Raw genomic sequence first — 27,814 nt, forward strand, 5'->3', positions numbered from 1 at the left:
ACTGCCATCAGAGAGTGATATTTGTCATGAAGGGGTGTACCTAATTTACAGCAAAATTTAGGTAGGTGGCAAGTGTCAAACTGACATTCATATGATAAGACAGTCCAAGTAAAACATCGCACAGAGCATGATCACACACCCTCCGCCAGCTGTCCTCGTCCCACAGTGCATCGAGGTGCCATCACTTCCCCATAAACGACGCAGATATACATGGCTGTCCACATGATGTAAGGCAAATGGGACTCATTGGACCACATTACCTTCTTCCACTGCTCCAAGTTCTAGTTCTGATGCTTGTGTTCCCATTGTAGGTGCTTTCTTCTCACCCTGACCAGTCTGAGTCTCCACAGCACCTTATGCAGCAGGGTGCGATGTTGTTACACATTTCTCCCATAACATCAATAAAAATGTCAGTGACTTGTGCCACAATACAGTTCGGACCAGCCTCTGTCCTCTGAATAGCCTTCGTTTCCCTTGTGCATCAATAAGCTTTGGACGCCCAAACCCCTGTCACAGTTTTGTGGTTTGTCGCTCCTCGGGACCATTGTCCGTAGGTTCCCACACCTCTTGACCAGGAACAACCCACAAGCCTTGCCATTTCAGAGATTCTCTGACCCTGTCAGTTGGCCATAACAATTAGAACTGGATGTGTGACATTGTTGATCAACATGTGTTGCTTCACCTGCGAGTGGTCATAATGTTTTGGCTCATCAGTGTCTACTACCTATTGTATGGAAAAAGCTCAAAACCTTTTTTTTTCTCAGAAGAAAGTAAAGAATTCAGCTGAGTAAAATATGAAAAAAATAAAATAAAATCATTTTTGTTTTCATAAATCCTTTAATAACACTCCAACCCAGTTATAATGTGTCTGACAGAAGACCCAAACACACATGGCCTGTCACACTAAAGAGCAGACCAGGTTTTAGATCGGAAGCTAAATGTTTCTTTAAAAAAAAAAAAACGGACAGACAGGGGTGTTTACCTTTACACTGGCCTTCTGTAAACTTATCCTGGATTGGAACAGGCCCAGCTTTGACCTGAGAAAAAACAGAGCAGGTATTATAAATCACAGACATATCAGACCCAGAGGAAGGAACAAGCAGGATAAATGAAAGCCCGGATCAAAACCTTCCCAGATACGTGCGGAGGAAGAAACAGACATTATAAAATCAAACTAGAGTACATCACTCCAGCAACCAGTGAAAGGAAGGAAGAGGATTTATAAAAACTGGCAAAAATCTGGTTATACCATCACTGAGATAACTTATTATCTTAAAGGTACAGTTGACCCCAAAATTAATCACTTATTCACTCTCATGTCATTCCAAACATGTTTGACTTTTTTCTGAAGAACACAACAGGAGATATTTTGAACAATGTCCACACTGCTCTCAACTATACAATGACAGCTCCATAACGGAAAAATGACATCATAAAAACATCAATAAAGTTGTGAATGTGCACTATATTCAATATCTTCTGAAGTCATATGACAGCTCTGGATGAGAAACAGACCCAAATATAATTTGATATGAGCTGAAAATCCTCCCCTCCACCAGTGTTGTTATAGCTAACTAAAATGTAAAAACTAAAACTATTATATTGCTAATTGACATAAAAATTATTAGATGGAAAACTTAAAAAGCAAAAATGAGAAATTCGTCCTTGGCAACTAACTAAAATATATACTAAAATGACAAACTAAAAATTAAATATAACTAAATTAGTCAATATATATAATATAACTAATAAAAACAACAAAAGCACATATCAAAATGACTAAAACTAAAATAAAAATGTATAAAAATATATAAATAAAAGCTAATTCAAAATATTAATAAATACTATAAATAATAGTAAAAAACGCTGCCCTCCACTAGCTCTCATTCATGCTTCTGCATATTCAGATTTAAAAACAAAGCCATTTAGTGGCACTGACGTCAAACTGCAGGACTTGGCATCCTAATGTGCAAAGCTTGAAAATTTGGAGGCACAAATGAGACTTTCAGAAAATAAATTATATTTGAGGCTGTTCCTCAAACAAAGCAATCACATGACTTCAGAAGATTACGAATACAGCACATACATTGTACGGACTATGGTGTTTTTTGGTCACTTTATAGAAAAGAGCATCTAAGGGCCTGTTTACACCTGATCACTTCATGCATTTTTTTACTGATAGGACAGCCATCTGAATTGTTGAAACTGTCCCATTTACAGTTGGCCACGTAAATGTGTCTCCACAAAACAAATGTAAATCCGATCTTCAATTCCAGCGCTATATGTAAATTCAGGTCAACCAAAGCAACAGATATGAGCTTCATTTTATTTATCATCAGCATATTTTGCATGTTAAATGTTTTTTTATTACCATTTTGGGAGTCGTCAAATTTACATATGTGGCTTCAACAACCAGATGCGTTTACACTTGTCCAGTTTCTTTTGGAACGTGTCTTAAACCACTTCCTGAAGTGGTTTTGAGTGATCAGATTTAAATCAGTCTAGAAAGCGTTTTTGGAGGGCATTTACACCTGGTCTTTACATGATCTGATAGCTATCCGATCAGAGAAAACTCATGAAGTGACCAGGTGTAAACAGGCCCGATGACATGCTTTAAAACTACTACTATTGCCTTCCACGAAAAAGTCACATGGGTTTGGAATAACTTTAAATAAGGTTTTTATAACCAACTATGTTTAAATTCAAGAGTCAAAAAAATAAAAGGACAGGCAAAATTGCACTATCCATCTATGAAAAGTCATTAAAAGTTGTTTGAAGAATTTCTAAACATCTAATTTTCTGCGTTTATGTCTGGATTCAAAGATAACTTCCTCATCACAGAGCCCCATTCATTAGAAATCAGAGTTGCTCTGGAATCTGATACACTTTGATTCATTAAGTCTGCATGAAAATTAAGGAAACCGACAGATTCTCTCCCATCTTCCTTCTGCTGCTGAGAACAATAACTGATTCTAATTCAGCTTTACTGCCAGCCATGCTAAACAAGCAGGGCAACATCGATAGCCAAAATCAATAGAAGAACTGAGCGAGGAGCTCACAACGCCATGCCACTGGACTCGTCTTTCGCCTCTCTGTCTAATCCGGTTTTGGCAGAGGCTTTGAAATGGCAATTGTAGTGTGGGTACAAATGGCCCTTGAAGATGAAGAGAGATGGTTGAGTGTGTTTAACAAATTCTGCATCGGGCTAATAAATTGCTTTGAACAGAGCGGGGTATTCCCTACTGGGGGCTTAAGTATCAGCCAAAGAAATACATATTTAATGAAGGCATATCAACTCAGCGACACATCTTTAATGCTGAGGACATTTTAAGTTTGTGATTCTGAGCTGAACATCTTCTATAAAGGCGGAAAACTGCTCAGCGCAATAACATTTTAAATTCCAATTCCAAGATATGCACAGTTTTATGGATACAACATTCCATGTCGCTCAAACAGTAGAGCACGGCACTAGCAATGGCAAGTTCATGGGTTTGATTCCCAAGGAGAGCATGTGATAAAGCGTACATTGAATGTTATGAAAGTCATTTTAGATAAAAGTGTCTGCTAAATCCATAAATGATTATTTAAAGGGTTAGTGCACCCAACATTTTTAATTCTGTCATCAACTACTCACCCTCATGTCATTCAAAAACCATAAGACTTTTATTCATCCTCGGAACACAAATGAAGATATTTTTAAAGAAATCAGAGTTCAATCACCCAAAACTCTGATGGTTCAAAACATTCATAAAGAGATTGTAAAATAAATCCATTTGAACAGAGCAGTTTAATCCACGTCTTCTGAAGGATTCACGATCACTTTATATGATGAACAGATTGAATTTAAGCTTATATTCACATATAAACATTTAGTGACGGAAGGTCAAGCATGAGAACCAATGAGGTTCATTCTCGCTTGTTACGCACTTTTGAGCTTCTGTTTATGTTCGCTGTGGATTAAACTGCTCGATTCATATAGATTTATTTCACGATTTCTTTATGAACGTTCTGAAGTGTCAAATTTTTGGGTGAATGGACCAGGGATGGAAATTAGCACCCGCCACCAGCCAAATGCGGGTGATTTTGTGTTGTGGCGGGTAAATTCGCTTCACCTACCGGCCACCGTGGCGGGTAAATAAAAATATACTGTTTCACACAGACGGCGGACACTTTTAGAGGACATAAGTGTACGCTGAAATAAAGTCTTTCACCTCAGAAAAACGAACTTTCTTGTCCTGTCACGTCAGCCGTTATCCTGTTCTCATAGCGAACACTCTTCAAATGCACGCGCAAATGTGGCGGCGCGCGCTGTGTATCGCCTCACTGTATATAAAGTGCAAAATAAACTACGAGCATGCAACGCCGTTACGTTGTAAATTACACAAAATAAAAGTAATGCAGGGATGATTTTCATACTATTCACCAGGAGCAGTTTCCATGGTTCATTAACAGTTATTGTTAATATTGTGTATTCACCATGGTAACTGTCGTTTCCATATTAACCCCAAAATGCCACTTTATTTTTCTTTGTGTTATTTTTTATATTTTTAAATGACTCTAGTGGCTCATACCAACATTGTATTAACAAAAACTAGTTTGGAACTGCTATTTAATAGCTTTAGCATAGGCCTAATGTTTATTTATTAGTACTAGTCTTTACTATTAGTCATATTCTTACAATTTATGTTAAGTTAAGGGGGACAGTACTTGTGTGTGTGGAAATAGCCGGTTTCAATAAAACTACTTGTGACATGTCATATTTGGCTTTGACTTTGACTGAACATTTGCTCTCACTTTGCGGAAAAAATATCGGGATATATATCGTATATCGATATTCAGCCTAAATAATCGGGATATGACTTTTGGTCCATATCGCCCAGCCCTAGTTTCATTGTTGGGACTAAAAACCTAAAACTGGAAGCCATAAAAGACCACGAATCATTCAAATGCCACATCCAGGTAAAAAAGAGAAATATATATAAGAGAGAAAGAGAAAATGTCAGTATTTCATTGAGACTTGAGATTAAATAAACTGCTTAAGTATTGTAGATCTTGTAGTATTAATTTTCACATGCAGTTACACATTGTCGGTTAAAAACAAGAAAGTGGCTGGTAAAAACATTGAGTGGCTGGTAGATTTTGAAATCCACCAGCCACAGTGGCCGGTGGACAAAAAAGTTAATTTCCATCCCTGGAATGGACTTTCAACGGAAAGATCTCCACCCAATAAAGATCTCCATTTGTGTTTCGAAGATGAACTAAAAAGGGGTTTGGAACGAAATGAGCGAGCAATTGATGACAGTTTTCATTTTTGGGTGTACTGTCCCTTTAAGCTCTAATACAAAATAATTAAAGTCCTATTATCTTAATGTCTAAAGTAAAGGTTTATCATGCATTTACAAATTTTCAATGCAGCATTTTGCAAAATTGCATAAAATGTATACAAATTTCAACCAGTATATTGTTTCAACCAGAATATTGTCCACTCCTAGTGGTTATTCTTTAATTAATGGGACTCAATTAACTAACAAGCACATGTGAAGTGTGTGTTTCTGTTCCGGACACCTCTGGGACCGTTTGCACCTGCAATACCAGACGCGCTTACTTGGACTCAATGTCAGCCTTTTCCCGCACAGCTTGGGCCATCTGCTCCAACTCAAAGTATTTCTTTTTGGACTTGGCCAGATCCTTCACTGAATCCTGGAGCTCCGCCTGGATCCGACCCAGCTGCTCAATGCACTGTGGGCGGCCACCGCAAGAGAGCAGAGAGAAATGACGTTAGAGAATTACAGCATACGACGGATCAGGCCAAAGGACCAAGGGCAGAGGTTGGTACCTTTTTCAGCTGCTGTTCTTTGTAGAGGCGTACGGTTTTGGCGGGGTCCGAAATCTCGTTCTTATAGTTCTCGCAGACGTTGAGACGAGATTGGGTCACCTGCACGGTGCCTTCAAGATAAGCTCTCCACACTCCATACACATTCCTACAGTAAGACAAAACATGCTTACTAATTGTAAACACTATTTATGGATCAATACTCCCATGCAAACAAAAGCAACAGACCAATATTTGAACAGTTGCACATGGGAGTTTACTTTATGCACGGTCAGTCATGATCAATGAATATAATCATGGCAAATAAAGAGTAACCTACAAGTTGCATTAAATCACAGAGGTCTGTATTAAATAAGGGAAAGCTTTGCATACATAAAAAAAATACCAGAGTGGATACATTGGTTATCTTCTTATGAGCACATAGTCACTGTAGTGTGGCAGCCTTTTAATTAAAAGGGGACCTATTATGCAAAATATTGTTTTTGAACATAAATGTGTAGTGTGTACACGACCACCCTATTGTGGTAAAAATCCATCCACTTAGTTATTTTCCCCATAAATCTGAAACAGTGTCTCAAAATGAGTCATTCAGAAACGTGCTCCAATGTGACGGACAATGTGACATTTTTTGAGACCGTTGTTGTCAGATTTGAGCTGCACTTGGATGCCCGAGAGGCGTTTCAAATATGGCCGCCGGCCAAAAATGGCGTACGGCAAAAAAAAAAATCACTTATAAAACCAGACACTTATGGTACACCAGAACCTGCGCAAATTCGCGAAATTTCCTTTATAAATCCCAGTCAGCGGAAGATTGTGCACACATGCGTCTCCTTCCCCAAAATAAGCATATATGGAGTTTACAATGCCTAGTTTTACCATGCAAATCCTCATCTGCATATAATTAGCATGTTTCCATGTTTAACAATACAATACATTAGGAAAATATGAGATACGAATGTGCCGTCACATTACATTGCTAAAAATCATTTATTTATATATATATATATATATATATATATATATATATATATATATATATATATATATATAGTATTTTATACTATACAAATAGTATAAAATACATTTCAGAAAAAGTTTTTCTCAATCTTTTCCATGGGCCAAATAGTATTTTTAATCGCTTTATATTTTTAATGTATATTTTATTTGACCGAAAATATTTTCTCAGACCATGAGTTCTGTTATTATAATGCCCTAAGCAATAGTCGCTGTAGTTAAAACATTAAAGTCAAGTCAAGTCAAGTCATCTTCATTTATATAGCGCTTTTAACAATGTAGACTGTTCCAAAGCAGCTTTACATTGATAATAGGAAATTAAAGTGTTTTGGCTTTATAGCAGCTCTAGAATAAAGTTATTGTCCAGCTAAAGTTAGTTTGATTGATTCACTTCCGTCACAACGATCATTAGTTATTAAGTTAGGGGCCGCTAACACGACACCATTTTAACAGAAAACTCTTAAGTTCTTTCTGCGCAAACTTCAAAAACGCGAACCAGTGAGAACGCCGATGGCATGCAAATGCGTATTACGAGTTCAGTCTATAGGTATGTGCATTTGAATATATGTGTGCAGGCGTGTAGTCCTTCCCTACAAATCAACCCTCAACATACTACTTGTCTGGCCTTAAAATTAATAATACAGAATTTTTATCGCTTTCACGTAGCCACGCGAACCGGAATTATCCCGACAACACTTTATCTGTAGATAGGTAAAGCACAGCATGCCACAGGAAAAGTGTTCAAAAGCATACCATCAATAACAAATATTCCTATTTACTAGAATATAAAAAAATATTGTAACTTTCCGGAAATTATTTCATGTAATTTGAATGGCATATTTAATCTAAATGTGTATATCAGATGTAAACATAGTTCAAATCATTCTTTTATTTATTTAAACTAGTATTGTGAACATGTACTGTATTTATGATTAGGACTTAGGATTTAAAGTGGTTTTCCTTCATCTGTAGTCAGTCCCTCAGCTCACCATCGGTGTCGTCAAACTGCTCCGTCTTCAGAATGTTCGCACGCATGGGTCAGAGTTTGTGTGCAGGTGAGCAAATTTTCCCGTCAAGTTTGTTTTTATAAATCACAACTTATGCGTCGGAAGTGTGCATTATTGCAAAAACGCCTCTTTCAGGGCCTGTTTTGTGCGTACGCAATGGTTATAAATGAGCATTCAAGTAAGAATTGTATTCTTCTTAAAGCTACTAAAGTTATTCAACAAAGATCAGTGAGTGATTTTCTGTTTTTCTTTTGTTGTTTGATCATATAAAAGCATATACAGCAGTAGGTACTGTATATTACACTGCCGTCACTTTAATACACAGATCTAATATACACATGCGATTTCTTTCCCTGCTGTTCACGTTCACAGACATAACCGACTGTTTATGTGAACTTTTTTTTCTTTTTTTTTTGACATAACCTTAAAGAGAACTTTATACTTACGGGACGCGCCGTCTGACATCCAGCTTTCTGTGCGAGTGCTTTGGATGTGTGCGCTCAAAAAAACATATATCAGAAGTTTAAACTGATATGGCTTTAAAACGCATGCAAATAATAACTTTCATGATAATAAAGAACTACAATGTCACGTGAACGTGACCGCGATAGAGACAATAATCAAAACGAAATCGCTGTTTTAGTTTTTGGCAGAGTATCGGAGGCAGCGGGGTGGGGAGCAGCAGCTCATTTGCATTTAAAGACATACAAGAAAACAGCATGTTTTTGCTTCTACTCAAAAATGGGCATTTACAACATGGTATAATAAATGACTTGTGGGGTATTTTGAGCTGAAACTTCGTAGACACATTCTGGGGACACCTGAGACTTATATTACATCTTGTAAAAAGGGGCATAACAGGTCCCCATTAAGTTAATTTCCTTTAGCTCATGTAGTTCTATTTGAAACAACTCACCATCATGTACATCCAAACGTTTATTATTACCATGCCAAGTGTCAAATAATAAAATAGCAGTCCTATAGTAGTCACATTTTTTACTTTCCGCAGTGAAATTAATCACTAGACTACTTTAAAACTTAATTATGGCAGTGTTGTAAGACTCAAGAAACAAACTCACTGTAAAGCACCCAGCGGGAAAATGATAGTCATTAAACATCAAGATCATTATGATTTCACCATAAACTTGTTTTTTTTTTTCACTCACCTGTAGTCTGTCCTCTGATCATCTGGTTTGATCCCAGGCCAGTCCCTCTTTAAATACTGACTTGCCAACTTCTGCAGTGCCTGAAAAATATATAAAAAACAACAAAAACCAGCATAAGATGGTTGAATTTGTTTGGCTTCTCAAGCTACATCACAATTCCATTGCTATCCCTCATAAATAGTAAGCAAAAGACAAATTAGTGCATACAAAATCATAGTATACTGGTATGCCAAATGTGCCAATGAAATGTTTTTTTTGTTTTTATGGGTAATATTAATATTCCCTTACGCAACAGACTTTTTCAGCTGAAAAAAAGCTACATTTCAATAGCAGTTTATAAAAGAATCTAAAAGTTTTCATGAAATTCTACAAATTCATTCATGAATTTTAAGCTAATTAATGTTAATTCTTAAATTGCAAACACAAGCACAAATAAACAAGGACAAAACATTGAATTATGTGGATGCCTACATGCTGTTTTACTATCAAAAATGCTTTGCCTGTAGTGTGCCGTTATAAAAACATGTGAATTTGAATGCAACCTCAATGTCTTCGCATATTTTGTGTTTTCGAACATGAACACAAAGCAATTAACAGGCCATATGCGTGTTCTCATGACCCTGTCATCGAGCACCATTTATCACTAGCACAAACACACAACACGTTACAAAGCAACCCAAATTCCAATGACTGTGACATATGTTTGCTGTTGGCATGAAGAACGGGGAGAGTGCGTACGGGCTCCTTTGGGAACGTCAAAGGCCTAGGCTCGAAATTACAGTTCCATCCCTAACTGCTCAAACGCCACCTGACATATGGTGAAACGAACAAGGCGGCCCTACTTCCTAATATTTTTACAATAGAGCCCTGGCCCTCTTCCGCCATATTGTAAATGGAGGAGGATAGATGCACCTCTAGTTGAGGCTGATTAGCCGCTGGCTTTCATAGCGGCCCATCCCCACCTGCCCGCTTCCCAGATAGCAAACAACGGCGCTCAAAGCCGCTCGCTGTGAACACAGCATCTACAGTGCGAGCGGATGAGAGCATGGCATGTGTTTGTGTAAGCAGCAGGGAATGAGGCAGGAGAAAGGAGCCCTTCTCTTCGGCTGAGGGCGGCGGTGTGGCACAGACTGGCCTCTTTCAGCCCCTCAACAGGACATTACAGATCAGCTGGGCTGACGCCTTTTATTTTCCTTCCTCTGCATGACTCCCTCAAGCATATTAGAATAATCACTGGACATGTTTTTCAACGCTGGACACGCACACACATACACACTTACAAAGAAAACAAGACGGAATAAAAAGGTCAAAGAGAAAAGAAAACTTAAAACAAAAAAGACTTAGTGTGTACAAGGTTGGGCGATATGTTAAATATTAACAATATACTCTATATGTTGCTGGAGAAATACACTTGAGCAACAGTAAAAATCTTTATTCGACTTTATTTGCCAATAGAGCCAATCTTTCTTTGGCTTTATTTGACTATGACTTTATACTAGTTTTGCAATCTTTTGAAAAACTAAAAAAAAATATTTTTTAATTACTTTGTGAACAACTTAAAAATATTTAATTCAAATCAATTCACTGATTCAAACTGAAAAACTGATTAAATGACTCATTCAAAACACATTCTTCATTGATTTTAGTCAAAAAATATGCAAGTAAACATTGTTCATTACCATTTATAAATGCTGCTGTTTACATCTGTGTATATAAACACAAATAATTATAAATGATCAAACATTATTTCTGCCTTGTTCATTTAGTAATTTAGAAAAACTGTAGAAAACCAAAAAATGTGTATTCAATACACATTAAATAAATAAACCTTTTAACAAATAGATAAATATGGTAATGTATATTGAATATATAAAAAAAACCTGAGACATAATTTGTTTTAAAAGTAACTAATTAAAAATAAAACAACCATTTAGGATTTAGAAAATATATAAATATGCCAATGTTGAAATATTTCTAAAATAAATCGATATCATTTTAAATAAATAAAAACACCCTTTTAAACTCATAAGACTAGAAACACATAAGAAGAGAAAACATCCTTTTTCATATTCAAATACTGCAAATTTCAATCATATGTATTTTTTTCATGAGAAACACGCAAACATACACCACAAAATAAAGAAACAAAGAGGAAAAATGGTAGTGGACAATGACTGGTAAGTGCGGCACCAGAAAGACTGACACAATATCGACAACACGACTGCTGTTTCTTCAGAACTGAGCCGCTGCGGTCAGCCAGCAGTAAACACAGTCCAAGCAAAGCCATAAGAATTTCACATGAAAGAAACAGGAGCCACTAATGTAAACATGAAGAAAAATGAAATGACCCAGTCTAAACATTCAATCAGGCAAATTCGGACGAAACAACAGAAAGATTCAGAAATGTCCTGTCAAATAAGGCCTGAATCTCTCAAACCTGACAAGAACCCTTGCTAATGGCCCAGTTAAGGATGTAAGCATGAATGTTTTTCAGCAAACTGTTCTGGTTGCCGTTATTGCATTGTGGCCACTTCAGTGTTTGTTGGTAAGAAAGTATCTGTTAAGACATGAGGCCACACACTGCTCCCTGTAGATTCAGGAGAGAGGTGTTCAGATTCAGGTGATTGTTGCTTCCAAATGAATGGCAGTCTACAGGTGTGTGTCATGTATATTAAAGCCATAGAAGTCAATTCAAGACTTCCGCTGTCGAGCTCAGGAAATTACAGGCAAACACAACACTTCATCTCTATAAACAGAAGGTGGAGTGGTTGTCATAGCAACCGGAACAATCGCCCTGTGCGGTCCAGATAAGGTGGACCACTGCTTTGAATCCATGCTCTAATAAGGTGTGCCCAGCTAACTCAAAGCTGTGCTGTATTCTGTCATAATAGAACATGGGAAAATTGCATTAATGACCCTACCTGTTTTTATCGATTATTTTCTGACTTGACATGAAAATGCAATACCATCTCAGAAACATGCAAATGTTAAAGCTAAAGCATGTCATTTCTGGGACTCTAGAGCCACCAAAAAAAAAAAAAAAAAAAAAAAAACATTATTAGCTTCCCAAACACAACCCGTCTAAGCAAAAAGTCAAGCCTAAAGTTCACATTTCAGACATTCCCAGAAATCTAATATACCAATAGCTTATTTTTAGTAAAGGCCCTGACACACCAAGCCGATGGTCGACCATCGGCCAACGTCAGGCCATTGTTGAGCGTCTTAATTTTCATCGTGTCAGTATTGCGTCATCATAAAAATCTATCATTTGCATGTGTTTTTATAGCCAGTTTAAACGTTCAAGCGATTTTAAATTGTTCAAGCGCAATAAGATGCAAAAGAGAACCGAATGGACTAAGTACTTACACAACTACTTCCGCGTTCTAGTTAGTACATATCGGGAGTTTCCGGTTAGAGCATTCAGCGCACCTACATACATGAGAATGCAGATTATCACTATGGTTTATGGCTGCCAATTGATTAAAAACAATGAATAATGATCTCTGTATTAATTATCTTGTGCCTGCTGAAATGTTCCTATAAATATATTTTCTTTCCAACTGTGCATTCTGAATAATAAATAGGCTAAAATGTATCCACTAAGCTGCAGCAATCCTATATGCTCGTCTTCTCATTAACAGTTTTTTTTCTCTTTCTGACATTTCATACCTGTTGGGTTTACATTTTTTTATTAAATTGATTATTAAAAGGATTGCTTGTGTGCGCTGGTGTTTATTCCAGTCTTTTAAAATAGTTGAATAAATGAATGCTCGCGAGGTGCCTGTAACGATGTTAAATAGGCTAGGCTAGGCTATTTAATCAATAACGCACACAGCGTAGAGGGGAATGACAGTCAACTACTTTGAATATTGTAGCATTTTGGGCATAACATGTAAATAGTGAAAATAGTTGAATTTAAAAATATATATTTAATCCAAATAAATAAATGTTCGTTAAATGTTCGATGTTATTCATCTGTTCTCATACAGCGTCGCGGTCACTAGTTTAGACGAACACTGACACCCTGTGGTGAAATAATGGCGTATTTTTAACACCCGCTGCTTTCTCAGATCGGCTTGGGTTGGATTATAACTTCATGTTCCGATGAGTTTGGAAAATTCTGCACACAGCAAACATCAGAATATACCTTCTCCTGTCAATAAAAATAGCTGGGGGGAAAATCAGTGTATATTGGATCTGTCTATCATGTCTTAAAGTGACAGAAGCCTACTATAGCTTACCTGCTGATGTCTATCATTATTGTTAATCAAACAACAAAAGACAATGAGAAAACCACTTACTGCTCTTGACTGAATAACTTGTTCAATTTCTGTAGTATTTTATTACTATAGACCTACCTGAAAAAAAAAAAAAAAAAAAAAAAAAAATGTTTCTAACCTCTTGGAAGCAGTTGTTCACATCAAAATGACAACAATTAAACAATTAAAACAATTACCGTTTTTCATTTTTTATGTGGTGGGGTTAGTAAAAACTTAATGTTGAGTCTGGAGTCTACACTGAAAAATTATATTTATTCCTTTTCTTTATATACATTTTTATTGCCGTAGCTTTTTACTATGGTAAATTTACATATGGAAATATGGTTAATGCAGGTGTGGCTTAGGAAGACAGGGCAGTACACTAACAAAATATTCATCCATTTGGAAACATAGATCCATACAATAAACTGCCAATAATGTAATGTGTTAAAAAATACATTAAAAATGGCTCAGCATCTTTACAAAACAGTTATTTTGATCTTTGACCTTTATACACACTGCATGCTATTGTAAGGACTCTAGGTCTGTCAAAGCCTCATCTTCATCCATGTAAAATTAAATATGGCAACTACCTTGACCAAGGCCTATAGCCAACAACCTGTCATATAAAACCCACACAAAACACAGAGCCGCAAACGTAGAGAAAACGGATCTGTCTTTTCAGATCCCATTTCCATGGATACAGTCAAGTCCCGCTCTATAGTTTTTCACATTAAAAAAGCTGTTTAACTCAGAAATGCAGCGTATGACATAATAGCTTATGTCACAATACAGAAGTCAAGTCCTAACTTCCATTACATGGTGACTTATACTTTTCTCAGCAAGCATGAGATGATGTGGAAACCAAAAAACATGGTAAAATCTTGAATTAAATGCCTTCCACAGACGAGATATACAGTATACATATAAATACATTTAGACAACTTAACTTAGTGAATACTATCGAGTGTGAAGAGACTTTCAACCAGCATAACAAAACTGTTTCTGGAACAAATCACCAACCCTGTCTTTAATGACATAAAGTAATATTTAGTTGGACTCGGACTCTGTCCTTTTTGGACTCAGACTCAACTCAGACTCGAATAAGGTGGACTCGAACCCATCACTGCTTTTTCCTAAATGAAAGTATCAACTTCTTTTTTCTTTTTTTTTTTCCCCAAACTTTTGAACAGTAGTGTAAGTAAATGAATCAACAAACAGTAGCTTACTTAAATCAGACTTTCACATTGACAAGTTAAAAATCGAACGTCTGATCATCACACACCTCTCCTCAACTAACCACACCTAATGCCGGCAGCTTGTTCAAATGCCTAAGTATGAGCACTCCTAACAGTGATGTTTTTGTAAGTGAACATTCATGAATACGGCCAGTGTGTCAAAAAGACCATTATTGGTCATAGGTGTGGCAGCAAACAGGCCAGTCGTAACAGGAAGCTCCCACCACTGCACACACAGTCACTTCCTGTTTGCAGGCAGAAGTTGGAGCGGTCGGACCCGACGGCAGGATATCCGCAACAGACCAAACAAAGTGAGAGAACGAAAAAGTGAGAAAGAACGAGAGATAAACGTCTCCTTCCTGCTCTCATGTTCTAGACATCAATTGCTAAATTAACCAGTGAAACTACAACGTTAACTCTTTCCCCACCAGCGTTTAAATTATAAATTTTTTTGCCAGCCACCACCAGTGTTTTTAAACATTTTCATAAAAATGTCATGGCCCCCAGAATATTTAGTTGTATGAATATCTTAACATGCAATATATCAAAAGAAGGAACAGACCAGACCCTCTGCCTTTAAACAAAAAAAGCCATTTTATTCTAGCTTCATGCATAAAAAAAAAAGATCAACACTTCAATGTGGGTTAGTTTCATAAAAAAGCAAAAAAAATTGCAAAACCCTCAGAAAATCATGTTTTTGTCAAAGACTGCATTTGGATGGGATTCAGAACGATGATCAAAACATAGATGAAGTAAATCAAGTCCATCAACACCCCTAACGCTCACCCTGGGTCAATATTTCATTCAGTAACATTAGGCAGTTTTGATTTATATGCTGTTTAATGTTGATGATTTTTATATATGCATATTATTATGTATGATATCGCTTGTTTCTACATCTTCTTCGCATGTGTTTTAAGCAGGAGATTCTGTACTCTTTCAAAATATGCTTAATAGCGCCCCTACCGTATAAAAGTGAAAACACAGAAAGTCAGAAATTTCCGTCAATGGCGGGAAATTGTTAAACAAGAGAAAGTGGGAAAAAGTGGCAATGGGTCCTTCAAGTCATTTTTAATAATGCACACAAGGCCAACGCCATCGCGAACACAATTGTTTCTTTGAAGCATTTAGGCCTAAACATGTTTGTAATGCAAGCATCACCTAGAACACGACTGCAAGTTTCACACAAATATACAGAAACAATGAAAAAGATCAAGTTTAAATTCTCTTGTTAAGCAGTTTCTCTTGCACTGAAGACTCTTTCATTACATTTTTATCTCACTGAAACACTTTCTCCATCTTTATCCTTTTCTAATCAATTTTATTTAATCTGGAATAAAAGTGATGGATAACATTGCGTCAGCCACAGGGTTATTATGTAAGGGATAATGTAGAGCGAGGCGGTTGTTATAGCGAATACAACCCTGACAGGCTGATCAGAACCCCGACGCGAATTGTATCCTATTTTCCGTTTTTACAGTTAACTACGCGAAGTGATATGGAACTGTGATGCGGTCAAGACCTGCCTGGAACTACTTTAGCCGTGCGTTTCCCTGAAAATAATTGCACACCTTAGAATGTTCGTCAACCAATCAGATTCAAGCATTCAACGGCGGCCCTGTAGTATAACAAGAAATAACAGACCGCATTCTACATTAGAATTCAACCAAGCCATGTAATAATGTTAACTAAAATAATAAAACATCTCTCTCTCTCTCTCTCTCTCTCTCTCTCTCTCTCAATAAAATAAAATAAATAAATGTAAAACTGAACTAAAACTAAAATTAAAAAAATGAATTAAACCTAAACAGTAATATTTAATATAAATAGTTAAAATGGCAAACCAAAATTATTAAAACTGAATAAAATCTAAAAAGAATATAAGCTAATACAAAATATGAATACAAACTATAACAGTATATTAATTCTAATAAAATAAAGGAGAAACATGAGATTCCAAAAAAGTGTGACTGTTAGAACGGAGACAAAGTGCGTTTTAAAACAACACCCATGCAGAGAAGAGAAATGAGTCATAATAAAAGCATAACATCACAAAGAAAGGAAATGGAAACGTAAAAAAAATAAAAAAATAAAAAAATAAAAATCACAAAGGACTAAATAATCACACGAGACCTCTGGGCAGGGATGGCACATTCTACCGGAGGTCTGTGGTGTTGTGTGTGTGTTTGTGCAGCAAACGTTGGCCCGATGTTTTCAGGCTTCAGTCTGCACAGGCTTTTCTTTGTGCGTCCCTCTATTGTAAGGTCAGTTTCCAGAACCGACCCGACCTGGCCTGTCCTCTCACAGGGGCACAATAGGGGCATTGAGTGGGCACTGAACTGCCTTTGAGCTCTGATAAAGCACCCAAAGGGCTCCTTCACCCCGTGAGCTTTTCTGGCATCATCCAGGTCTGTCCCTGCGATCTTTAAGTGAAGTGGGAGTTCATTCAATTCTCCACGGTTCGGGACTGAGGGGTGAACGGGCTTTCAGCTGGCTCTGGCGTGGCACTGCCCAGTGGGCGGGATGGGCCACAGCTTGGCACCCGGCTAAAGGCTGTGAAAGAGAATGATTTATGTGCTGTGTAAAGTTTGACTGACTCTAAACGACTGGACAGACTTCTGGGACTGTATAAAGCTCAGTTTATTTTAAATAGTGAACCAGTTTTGATGCTTTTTATGCAACTAGGATGCTGTCCAAAATCTCCATGGCCTCTATACCTTAAGTCTGGTGATATCATACAACAGTGGAAGACAGCTTACGACTAAAACATAGAATCATTTCACCACAAAATCAAAAGAAATTATGCATAAAGAAATGATTATTTTCATGACAGTTAAGAACAACTTACCCCCCAAATTCTCATTACTGTAATGCACTTAGATGTTTACTTTTGAGATTTTTTTGTAATTGGCATTAATGATGATTCTAATTACTAGAATACAGTATTTTTTTGCAATAAAATATATATTTTTTTCATTTAAATCAGCATAAAATGAAGTAAATATCATGTATAAATTCTGTATTATTTAAATATTTCATATGGAATGCAATATATTTAGCAATAAAATATTTTACATTTAAATCAGCATAATTAAAAGGAAGTAAAATAAATAATAACATTATGTATAAATTATTTTGTATATATTAAATATATTATTCAAATTGTATTATGAATTGTATAGGCAAAATATACCTAAAATAGACTTAAAACTACTTCTTTTTATCACTTTTGGGGTAAAATATTACCTTGACATTTTTGACGGAAATATAACAGTGAAAAAACATTTTTTTTTTTATGTAATTAAAAAAACAAGCCACAGCGCTTTTGGTTCAGAACAGAAGCATTTGATATACTGAGGTTTTAAACCACAGAAGGCAACAGTACAAACTTTACATCAGTAGCCTAGTCTCTATTGCACAACACCTCATCTCACCAAACCTCAAATAAAACAGCAGCGACTGACTGAGTCAGAGTAAAACAACAAAATAGTGAAGCAAGAATATCCATGTTTAATAATTTGACTCACTATGACTGTCTGATATATAGAAAAGTTTTTTTTGGGCTATGAAACAATCAAGTCATTGAAGCACAGCATCAGCCCATGAATTACAACACCCACAGTTTATCAACCTCTCATACAGGATTCATTTCCCTGAAAATGAAACCATTTAATTGCTTTGAAGAAAAAAAGAAAAGAAAACTGGTAAGCATCCAGGTGAGACATTGAATGACTCTATATAGTAAAAGTACAACTGTGTAAGGTTGAGTGATATGACCATAACATGAAGCTGTTTTTACAAAGCTGAATTTTCAGCATTACTCCACTCTTCAGTGTCACATGATCCTTCAGAAATCATTATAATATGCTGATTTGATGTCTGCTCAAGAAACATTTCTTTATTATTATTACCATCAATGTTGAAAACAGTTGTGCTGCCTGATATTTTTGGGCAGGATTTTTTGACAATTAGAAAGCATTATTTGAAATAGAATACTTTGTAACATTATAAATTTTTTTACTGTCACTGAATAAAAAAGTATTAATTTCTTAAAAAAAAGTAAGCAAAGTTTAGCAAAAAGCAAAAAAAGTTAATCATTCTCTGTACAGATTCAACTCTGCAATAAGTGAATTTTTACACCCCGAATAATACAAATATTTTACATTTACTGAGCTGAATTAAAAAAACACTGAACTAAAATTAGCTAAATAAAGCTGCTGAAGTATAAGGTTGGGTCGATATGACGCAAACAGATAGAGATAGAGAGAGAGAGAGAGAGAGAGAGAGAGAGAGAAAGAGAGAGACACATTAAACGTAAGAGGTCTGAATATGTCAAGGCTTTGAATCTCGAATAAGACAATTCCCCTGTGTGCTGATTCACTTCAAAGCACTCCTAATGGGATGGTGTCCTGACATCCCAAACTATCCTCTCATACACTACATATGCTTTATATTGCTGCTGAAAGGGAAATGCTTAGGATAAGATGGTAATTTGTACCCCGGGGCTTCGTGCTTGCCATATGCTGCATGTTCCTCTCATGTTCCTCATGAAATGATAGACATGGTGAGCCGTTTTCTCCTGCTTTCCCTGTTGCTCTCTTGTGTTGATGACAACAGAGATACAGACATACGGGTCATTAGTGTGGTCAGGGGTCTCGTCAATGAGAACTAGGATAAAGGTGAACAGTGAAAGTCTAGAGAGGAAGGAATCATATAATTTGTAACTTAAAATAACCGTTTTTTATTTTAACATATTTAAAATTTAATATATTACTGTGATACAAAGCTGAATTTTCAGCATCATTCTTCCAGTCTTCAGTGTCACATGATCCTTCAGAAATTGTTGATTAATTTTACAACATTAACACCATTATTTTCCAGTTAATTAATGTGAATCTGCTTTGAAACAATCTATTTTGTAGAAAGTGCTATATAGATAAATCTGACTTCTAAGTGGTGTACGCTTATGCAAAAATCACCACCATGATGTTGTGGGTTGTTGCCAGGGTGTTGCTATGCAGTTGAAAAAGTGTTTTGATTGGTTGTTAGCATAGGCGTCGATTTCGGTGGGGACGGTGGGTACGCGTTAGAGCTGTAATCGGGCCTTAAAAGTTCGGCCCGAAAAGGCCCGAGCCCGACAGAGTTTGGCCCGAGCCCGACAAGTACATTTTGATTGACAGCTTTTTAAAAGCCCGAACCCGTTTACAGCCCGACTGTCCAAAAGGCCGTCTATCAGCAGTGATAAGAGTGTCGGAGAATAGCGCGGACACGCGCTTCACACCGCGAGCCGGCACACGCACCACTCGGCGGAAAAGGGAGAGAAAGGAAAAAAGAGACTGCGCCGCACGCACACAGCTTTGTCTTTCGTAAAAAAAAGGAGTAATTTATACTTTTTTTAACATCATTTATTCATGACTAACGGAGGCTAGAGGCCACTTGGAAGTTGGAACAAAGAAATAAAATAAGTCCTCCAGAGACCAGCCTCCATTTCACCTCCTCAAGATCCATTTTCACGCTAATCTAAACACATCACCTGACCGCTCATTTACCACGCAACCCGAAGCGCGAGCCCGAGCCCGGCCCGAGCCCGTGTAAAATAATAGAAATTAAGACCGAACCCGACCAAACCCGTCGGGTCCCGTCGGGTTCGGGCAAAGATCTTCAGCTCTAGTACGCGTACCCACCAGATTTCGTCATGAGTCATTTTGTACCCACCACTTTTAACTTCAGTCCATAATAACTTGATATTTGGTTCGATTTTTTTACCGTTTTCAGTTAGCCTAGAAATCTAGACGCACCCTAGCGGCAGCAAAATTATTTTGCAGCCAGGGTCAGTCTAGCAACTCTCAATAGACCTTTTTGCTGCAAAAACCTAAATTGGGTCAGGCCAATCACGTCGTGTATAGAGTAGGCGGAGGCGGGCTTAACATATGACAACAGAGTTGTGACGGTTCCCTGCTACTTGAATACAAAGAATGACGGCTGCTGCGGATGGAGAACAGCGGTCTTTCGAATCGGCTTTGGCCGCAACTCTGGAGGACTTGGAGTTAAGTTTTTCTTTGAGAAAAGAACAAAGAACGGCACTTAAGTCATTCTTAAAAAAAGGAAGATGTGTTCGTAGTTTTGTCGGCCAGATTTAAAAGTTGAATCTATCAACTAACGTTAGCTCCGCTGTTGGGAAAACGCTCTGGTTGGTTGAAGCACTGTCCTATTGCGTGCAGAGGGAATTTGAAAGACAGCCGTTTATCCCACCCATCAGATTGACCGTGTCTATGGTGAGTTGCCAGACTAAACATCTTGATGTACGTCTGGCTTGCCAGGCTAGTTTTCAGTGGTTATGAGGAGCAATATGAGAGAGAAATTTGGCAATCATTGTCTGACCCAACAAAAATCCATTGTAATATTCATTTTATTTTATTTTTCGTGTTCGCATTTATGAGGGAAAAAACAACGTGTCAGTTCTTGGTTACGGATGTGACCGCTCTGAAAGCGGCACTAAAAGACTGCTTTAAAACTTTCACAGAGATCTCAAACAGAACAGCTGCCTTTCTTTAAAGTGAATTTCGTTTTGTATTAATTGTATCTTAATTTTAATCAATGTTTCATGAACCAATTGCCTGGATTTAATAAATAAGATATAAATAATAAATATAGCAGACAACAGATAATTACGACATGGAGGCGCCGGCGCGTGAACTGGAGCTCGTCTCATAAACGAACCGAAACTCAGCGTATAAGTTAGCCCACTTGTCTCACAGACCTGAGAAATATATAGAAAGCTTGAAATGTCTACTTTTAAACAGAACAATTCAAAACGAAAGAAAACAGACTGTTTGGCTCTCTGCTTATGTAATCCGTATGAAATGTGCATTTCTCTCTGGTGCGTTCACTACTGCGAAGATCGCGAGTCAGCATCGTCAACTTCATCTTTGCTTAAGCGCAAACCAGTACAGAAGTAATCAATAAATTATCGGGGAGGGTCATGCCTTTTTTCACAATCATTTTGGAGGGTCATAGAAAAATGTATTGCTGGCGAAGGGAGGGTCAAGTCTATTTTGACTATAGATCTCAAAACTCCTCCGGTAGCCCCTTAAATAAAAAACGAACAGTCCCTTAGGTACATTAAACCACATCATGTCATATTGTCAACATGGTACTTATGAAGCAGAATAGTGGGTCATATGTCTAATGCTTTTTGAAAACTTAAGGCTTTCTTCTTCATAAAACGAGTCGGACATTATCACTTTTTTTATACATTTTTATTTATTTACATTAGTAAGCTACAGGACATTGTCTTTCAAAACATGACCTGCAAAAAAAAAAAAAAAATGAATGCGTCATTGTACCCAGCACTTCTGAAAATGCACTTCCGAATGCGTCTCTGTCGCTAGCACATTTCAAACCAAACTGACGCCCATGGTTGTTAGCGTATTGTGCAGTCGCTAGGCCCAAGTCAAAAGTGTCCACAATGTTAAAAAAAAGTAGCAAAAGTTGATATGCCTCGGGTCACTGAAATGAAATACTTTTCGAAAAATCCACTGCTATAATTAATAATACTACTACTGACAATACTAAAATACTGCCCACAGCAAACATGACCACAAATTAACAAGTGCAAAAGCTGCAAAGGGGCAAGAAATGCGTAGACACCAGGGGGTGGTGAAACCTAATTCATCTCGTCTATATAGCTTTCACCCTCCCGTCTCTCGAGACAGTGCAACACTGACCAAACCTCTGGTCCCCATTTCACCCCGTGACCTCTGACCTGTTGGCCCACGATTTAATGACCCCTCTGAGAGATATGAACCTGGTGGAGTCCAAAAAGTGATGCACACTAAAACAGCAATGGTTTTCTGGTAGGAACTGAAATTGCGCTAGGATTTGGCAAAGTTGTCGAGTCCCTCCACACAAACTCTAAAGGGATCAAAATGAACACGAAATGCAAACGTCCAGGAGACCACACACATTAAGCCGAAGCATCCAGCGAGCTCCGCACGAATAAATATCACACCCAGCCTGTTGGAAGCGATCTGTCCTTGGGGCTGGCGCTGCCACATTATCAGCGTTTTAATGGAGACATGGTGCATTAAAAGACTATTAAAGTGTGCCAGCGCCGCTCACAAAGGAGTGTGAGAATCGATCGTGGCCGTTTTACGCTTTGTCATTCTGATTAATACAGTAGGACAGAGCGGGTGGGGTGAAAACACGTGTTGTGTTGCACTACGTGATGAAAATTCCCATGGAAGGAGAGAGTCTCTAAACAGCAAGGCTGGGAAAGCACGGGAGAGAACCTGATAGAGACATCTGGCCTTGGAATGACCTGCTCCAAACCCGTCCTGCCCCAGAAATCAAAAACAAAACAACATGCACCCCGAGTCTGACCCCCTCAACCCCCTCCACCTTGGCCGGCTTCTCTATGGGAACAGCCCTTTTCTCGCCCATCTTTCTCCAACACAGGCAACCTGCACATTTACACTTCAGCTAAACACTGAAAGTTTGAGTATGAATGCATTAAAACAGTAACTCAATATTGGGAAGTAAAAATTTCAGGCTTGATCGCATAGACCTCTTGTCGCATACTTGTAATTGTGTTTTTCTGATAAAATTGTGCTGGCGATTTGAAATTCCAGTAGTAAAATATGCAAGTAAAATCTTTTTTTTGGGGCCCTTTTTACCTAAAAGAAATATCTTGATAGAAAACATTTCTTAGTTTCTGCACATTTGACCGGATGGTAGTTGGTGTGGCGTGACTTTGATGATGTGTATCTTCAGCAGTTTGCAGTGCAGGCTGCAATATTAAAAATATGTGTTTTTCATCTCTTAAACATGCACATTTGACAGTAGCTTGAGTTGGAATGCAAATGTAAATTATGTTCACTAGCAAAAATTTAAACAGCCTTAAAGGGTAAAATGTAAATATTCTGACTGTTGGAGTTAGGACTACTTTTATTAAAATTAACCATTGGTCATCCATAGTGTCACACATTTGATCATGAGGTAAAACCACGCATATAGAACCTCACTACTTTGGTGAAATGTAATTATATGATTTCTATTATATTTGTTATGAAAAACAGTAGCCTACAGCGAATTATTTTATTCTATAGCTTGATAAAAATACTGTAATTATAATCCATTATTCCTTTAATACATCTAAAATAATAATTAATAAAATTTTGAGTTTTCCCAGTGGGCCGCAGTACAATGTGGGCCGGCCAGTTAGTGTTACTATAGTAAATCCATGGTAAATGAAGGTGATTAGTATATTGAAAACCCTTCTAACGGGATTCAGTTTTGTCATTTGGCTTTTTAAATTAGTTTAAATCAGCAAGACATGAGTGTTCTTCACTGAATTCAAGCACTTCTCACTGGATCTCTGTAACATTACATTCTTTCTTTCTGTCTGCACCTGTTCTTGTTAGTCCTAATTAGTTTAATCTTCCTCCACCTGTGCCTGTTTAGTTCCCTCATTCACCTTGTGTATTTATACTCCCTGTTCTGTTCAGTCCGTTGTCGGTTCTCGTTTATGTTAGTTGTGTTTGTGTCTGTCCTGCTTGAACTTTTCAAGTAAAGTTTGTTTACCCTGATCTTCGTCTCGTGTCTTCAACTACCATAACAGCCTTACAATCTCACAGCGCTTTTTAGTAGTTGTGTGATCGAGACCGATCAGCAAGTAAACGCTCAAGTAAGCTCACGCGGTGTTGCCATTTGAGCCTAGAGGATAAATGATCCGTGTGAAAAAAAAAAAAAAAGAGTAGTGATGTTTTCTTACGCTTCTGGTGCATAAACATTATATGGAACATTTATTGAACTCTTGTTATAATTGTATCTAGGAATATTATATCGCGATAATTATCATTATCGTTTTATCACCCAGCCCTAGTGCAACATGATTATCATGCAGAAATACACAACCAGCCTCTGTGACCTCAAAAGGGTTCTTCCTAAAGTCTCCCTGACGTGCTGATGCACACTTGGCTCCGTCTCTGTACCTGGAAGAGCGTCTGGCTCCATTGCGCTGAAGCTTAATGGGTTTTACGGCCTATTTTAAAAAGGCTATTATCAGCTTTGCTGCCCAGACATACACAAACATAAGCAGACACAGTACCGTCAGCTGGGGATGCCAATAAACGGTACTGCACCATTCCTTGTATTTGTTCACACAGTCTTCTCACACTCTACAGGAGGTCTGTGTGTCTATCCATCTCCCTCTATCACTCTAGTCACTTTCCTTCCTTCCATCTAGCTCTGTCAGTCCCTCCCTGAACCGTGATTGATGATCCCATCAGGAGTCACTTCACCCCAAACCATGACATCATCTCCTTACTGGCCTCTCGGTTGCGTTCAGCTGCAGTCGACCGGACCATGCAGGATTATGCAAAACTACTGATGCTGATGTAAGCCGTGTCACGCTTGAGAGTGAAAGAGATGTGTCTACCTGTGACAGAGAAATCCACTTACGTAAACGGGATTTAAATGGTTAGTTCACCCAAAAATGAAAATGATCCCATAATTTACTCACTCTCAAGCCATCCCAGGTTTATATGACTTTCTTCTTTCAGCCAAAACACAATTGGAGTTATATTAAAAAAAAATATCCTGGCTCTTCCAAGCTTCATAATGGGAGTGAATGGTACCCTAGATTTTGAAGCCCAAAAAAGGCATGTATTAACCCCCTGGAGCCATATGGATTACTTTTATGATGGATGGATGCACTTTTTTGGGCTTCAAAGTCTAGGGTACCATTAACTCCCATTATAAAGCTTGGAAAGAGCCAAGTTATTTTTTAATATGACTCCGATTTTGTTTGGCTAAAAGAATTAAGTCATATACAGGATGGCTTGAGGGCGAGGAAATTATAGGATAATTTTCATTTTTGGGTGAACTAACCCTTTAACGCATTGTTTTTATAATACCAACTTACGGATGGATAATAAACATCCTATTCCACAATTTTGTAAACTTTTCTGACCCATAGAATTAGGCTAAAGAGGCTGCTTTTGCTACTGTATCTTTATGACTTTGCATTCCCATAATTCTCATTCCTAAAGCTGAGCATTAATAAAATAAATAAAACTCATATCTCATTATCTGATAAGACAGTGAAAGCAGAACTGTGGGGAATTTTAACAAGATCTCTTCCCCTGAGAAGTAATTAGGGCCAAATCTCTTATGTTCACCAAGGCGGCATTTATTTGATCAAAAACCCCCTGTAAAACAGTAATATTGTGAAATATTATTACAACTTAAAAGAAATGTTTTCTATTTGAAACTGTCCTTTATTCCTGTGATGCAAAGCTGAATTTTTCAATGTCACAAAGCTGAAGTCTTTAGTGTCACATGATCCTTCAGAAATCATACTAATATGCTGATTTTGTGGTCAAGAAACATTTGTTTTTATAATCAATGTTGAAAACAGTTGTGCTGCTCTATATTTTTGTGGAAACTGTGATACTTTTTTTCTAGGATTCTATGATGAATAGAAAGTTCAAAAGAACAGCATTATTTTGTATAATATTATGTAACATTATAAATGCCTTTACTGTCACTTTTGATCAATTTAATGTATAATTACTGAATAAAGTATTCATTTAATAAAACTTTTTTTTGAATAGATTCAGTTATATTATGTGATATATCCATTTTTGAGCATTCATTTACATATTAACAAGCAGTATCTCAATGGGAGTGCAGGGACAGGATTCTCACATGATCCCCCAGATACATTCGGTCTAACAGCACCGCAACATCCAGCGGTTTAATTACTGTCGGTATAAACTGTGAACGGCCCTTCAGTTATAGCACCAAACAGCCCACTGTAATCTGCTCCACACTGTACTGTCTGCAGGTTTGTCTGTACCTGTCAAGCACGTCAGCTCTTTAAACCTTCTCCGTGTGAGCGCGTATGCAGTCTCCAGTGAACACTGGCCTGTAAGGATGTGCTGTCAGGCTGTTCTCAGACTTCTGACATATGTTTGTCCCTGAGCCAGACTGTAACTCTCTCTCTCTCACCATGCTTCATATTCATGAAGTTCTGCTGTATAAACACAGCCTAAAAAAATAAGAACAGCCTCAAAACGAGCAGCTTGTAGAAGAGAGATGCTATTAGTTTCCCCAAGCAATTAGACTTGAAATATTCACCTGATGGACGACAAAAATGGACAGAAAGAAAAAAAATCCTGTAGACCTGAGCCATATATAGAGAATTTCACAAGGACATTTAACAACCAGCTAGCAACCGCTCAGAGCACCCTAACAACCACAAAATGCAATGGAAAGAGACTTTTCTTCAGCATAAGACTTCAATTCATAAAAAAATAATGGAATTTTTTGAAAAAATCTCAATGTAAGAATAATGTCAATGAATTGTGGCTGCATACAAGATGACCTAATTTTTTAGAGAGTTTTAGAGTAGAAGAATGCGATTGATATGACACATCCTTAAATAAAACGGATAATATATTGCAATGTATCGTGATGCTCACGCAAATAACAAATAAATCCTTTGGGCTCTCATTAACAGACTAATGGCTCTCTTTTGTCCATCTAAGTCATATTTAATCAATTTATTCATTAGCATGTGGATGTGCGAGCGAGCAGGGAGGAGGCCGGCCTCTGCACAAAGAGTCGCTTGATTTGTTCTGGACAGGTGGCCGAGCCGACCAGTGGCGGATGCCGCTCTCGCAGAGAGCCCGCCCACAATGGCACTAAAGACGATTATGCAAATGCAAGACCTTTCCCGGAGACTTTCCCAGGAAGGGGAGCGCGCGAGAGCGAGGGGGATTGGAGGAGCGCGCGCGTGAAAGGGGGGAGAGCTGCACTGCGGACGTCAGGCCGATTGTGTCTCAGCTGGAGAGAAGGATGAAAAAGGCTGTCTGAGCCTGTGCATTCCAGCGCTGTTCGAAGATGTATTTCCTAATAGCTGTGGCTGGTTTCTTGCTATCTCGCCGTGGTTAGCAGAACATGGAGATAAAGTCACATCTGACATGCCTGATGAGTGTCGCTGAGATATTATTGGCACGATAATTACAGCTGACAGATGAGTGTCACAATCATGCTGAGAATAACTAGATTAAAGTGAAAAGAGGGAAATAATAAAACGTTTAATTACAGCCCAATTCGTCCGTGGGGAAAAGAGGGATGGTGGGAAGAGAGAAAGAGTGTAGTGAGCTTTTAAAGCATTATATGTTTTGGTTTCATTTTTGTTTAGTTTAATTTGAAGTACTGCAATAACTAATGGAAATAAAAATGAATAAATACTACATATATGCATGCATAAAAATGACTAAAACCCAAA

General features: G+C 37.6%; 1 protein-coding gene across 1 annotated transcript in view; it reads right to left on the reverse strand.

The window, feature by feature from the left end:
- Window positions 1–27,814, reverse strand: part of fchsd2 (FCH and double SH3 domains 2) — a 99,515-nt gene that overhangs the window by 31,236 nt on the left and 40,465 nt on the right. The window contains exons 4-7 of the mRNA XM_082182957.1: window positions 9,021–9,100; window positions 5,837–5,981; window positions 5,606–5,739; window positions 983–1,037 (exon numbers count right to left, since the gene is read on the reverse strand). Of these exons, the coding sequence (XP_082039083.1) occupies window positions 983–1,037; window positions 5,606–5,739; window positions 5,837–5,981; window positions 9,021–9,100 (414 nt within the window). The remainder of the gene's footprint in view (window positions 1–982; window positions 1,038–5,605; window positions 5,740–5,836; window positions 5,982–9,020; window positions 9,101–27,814) is intronic.

The sequence above is a fragment of the Leuciscus leuciscus genome (genome assembly GCF_965113295.1).
Source record: "Leuciscus leuciscus genome assembly, chromosome: 10".
Classification (NCBI taxonomy): Eukaryota; Metazoa; Chordata; class Actinopteri; order Cypriniformes; family Leuciscidae; genus Leuciscus; species Leuciscus leuciscus.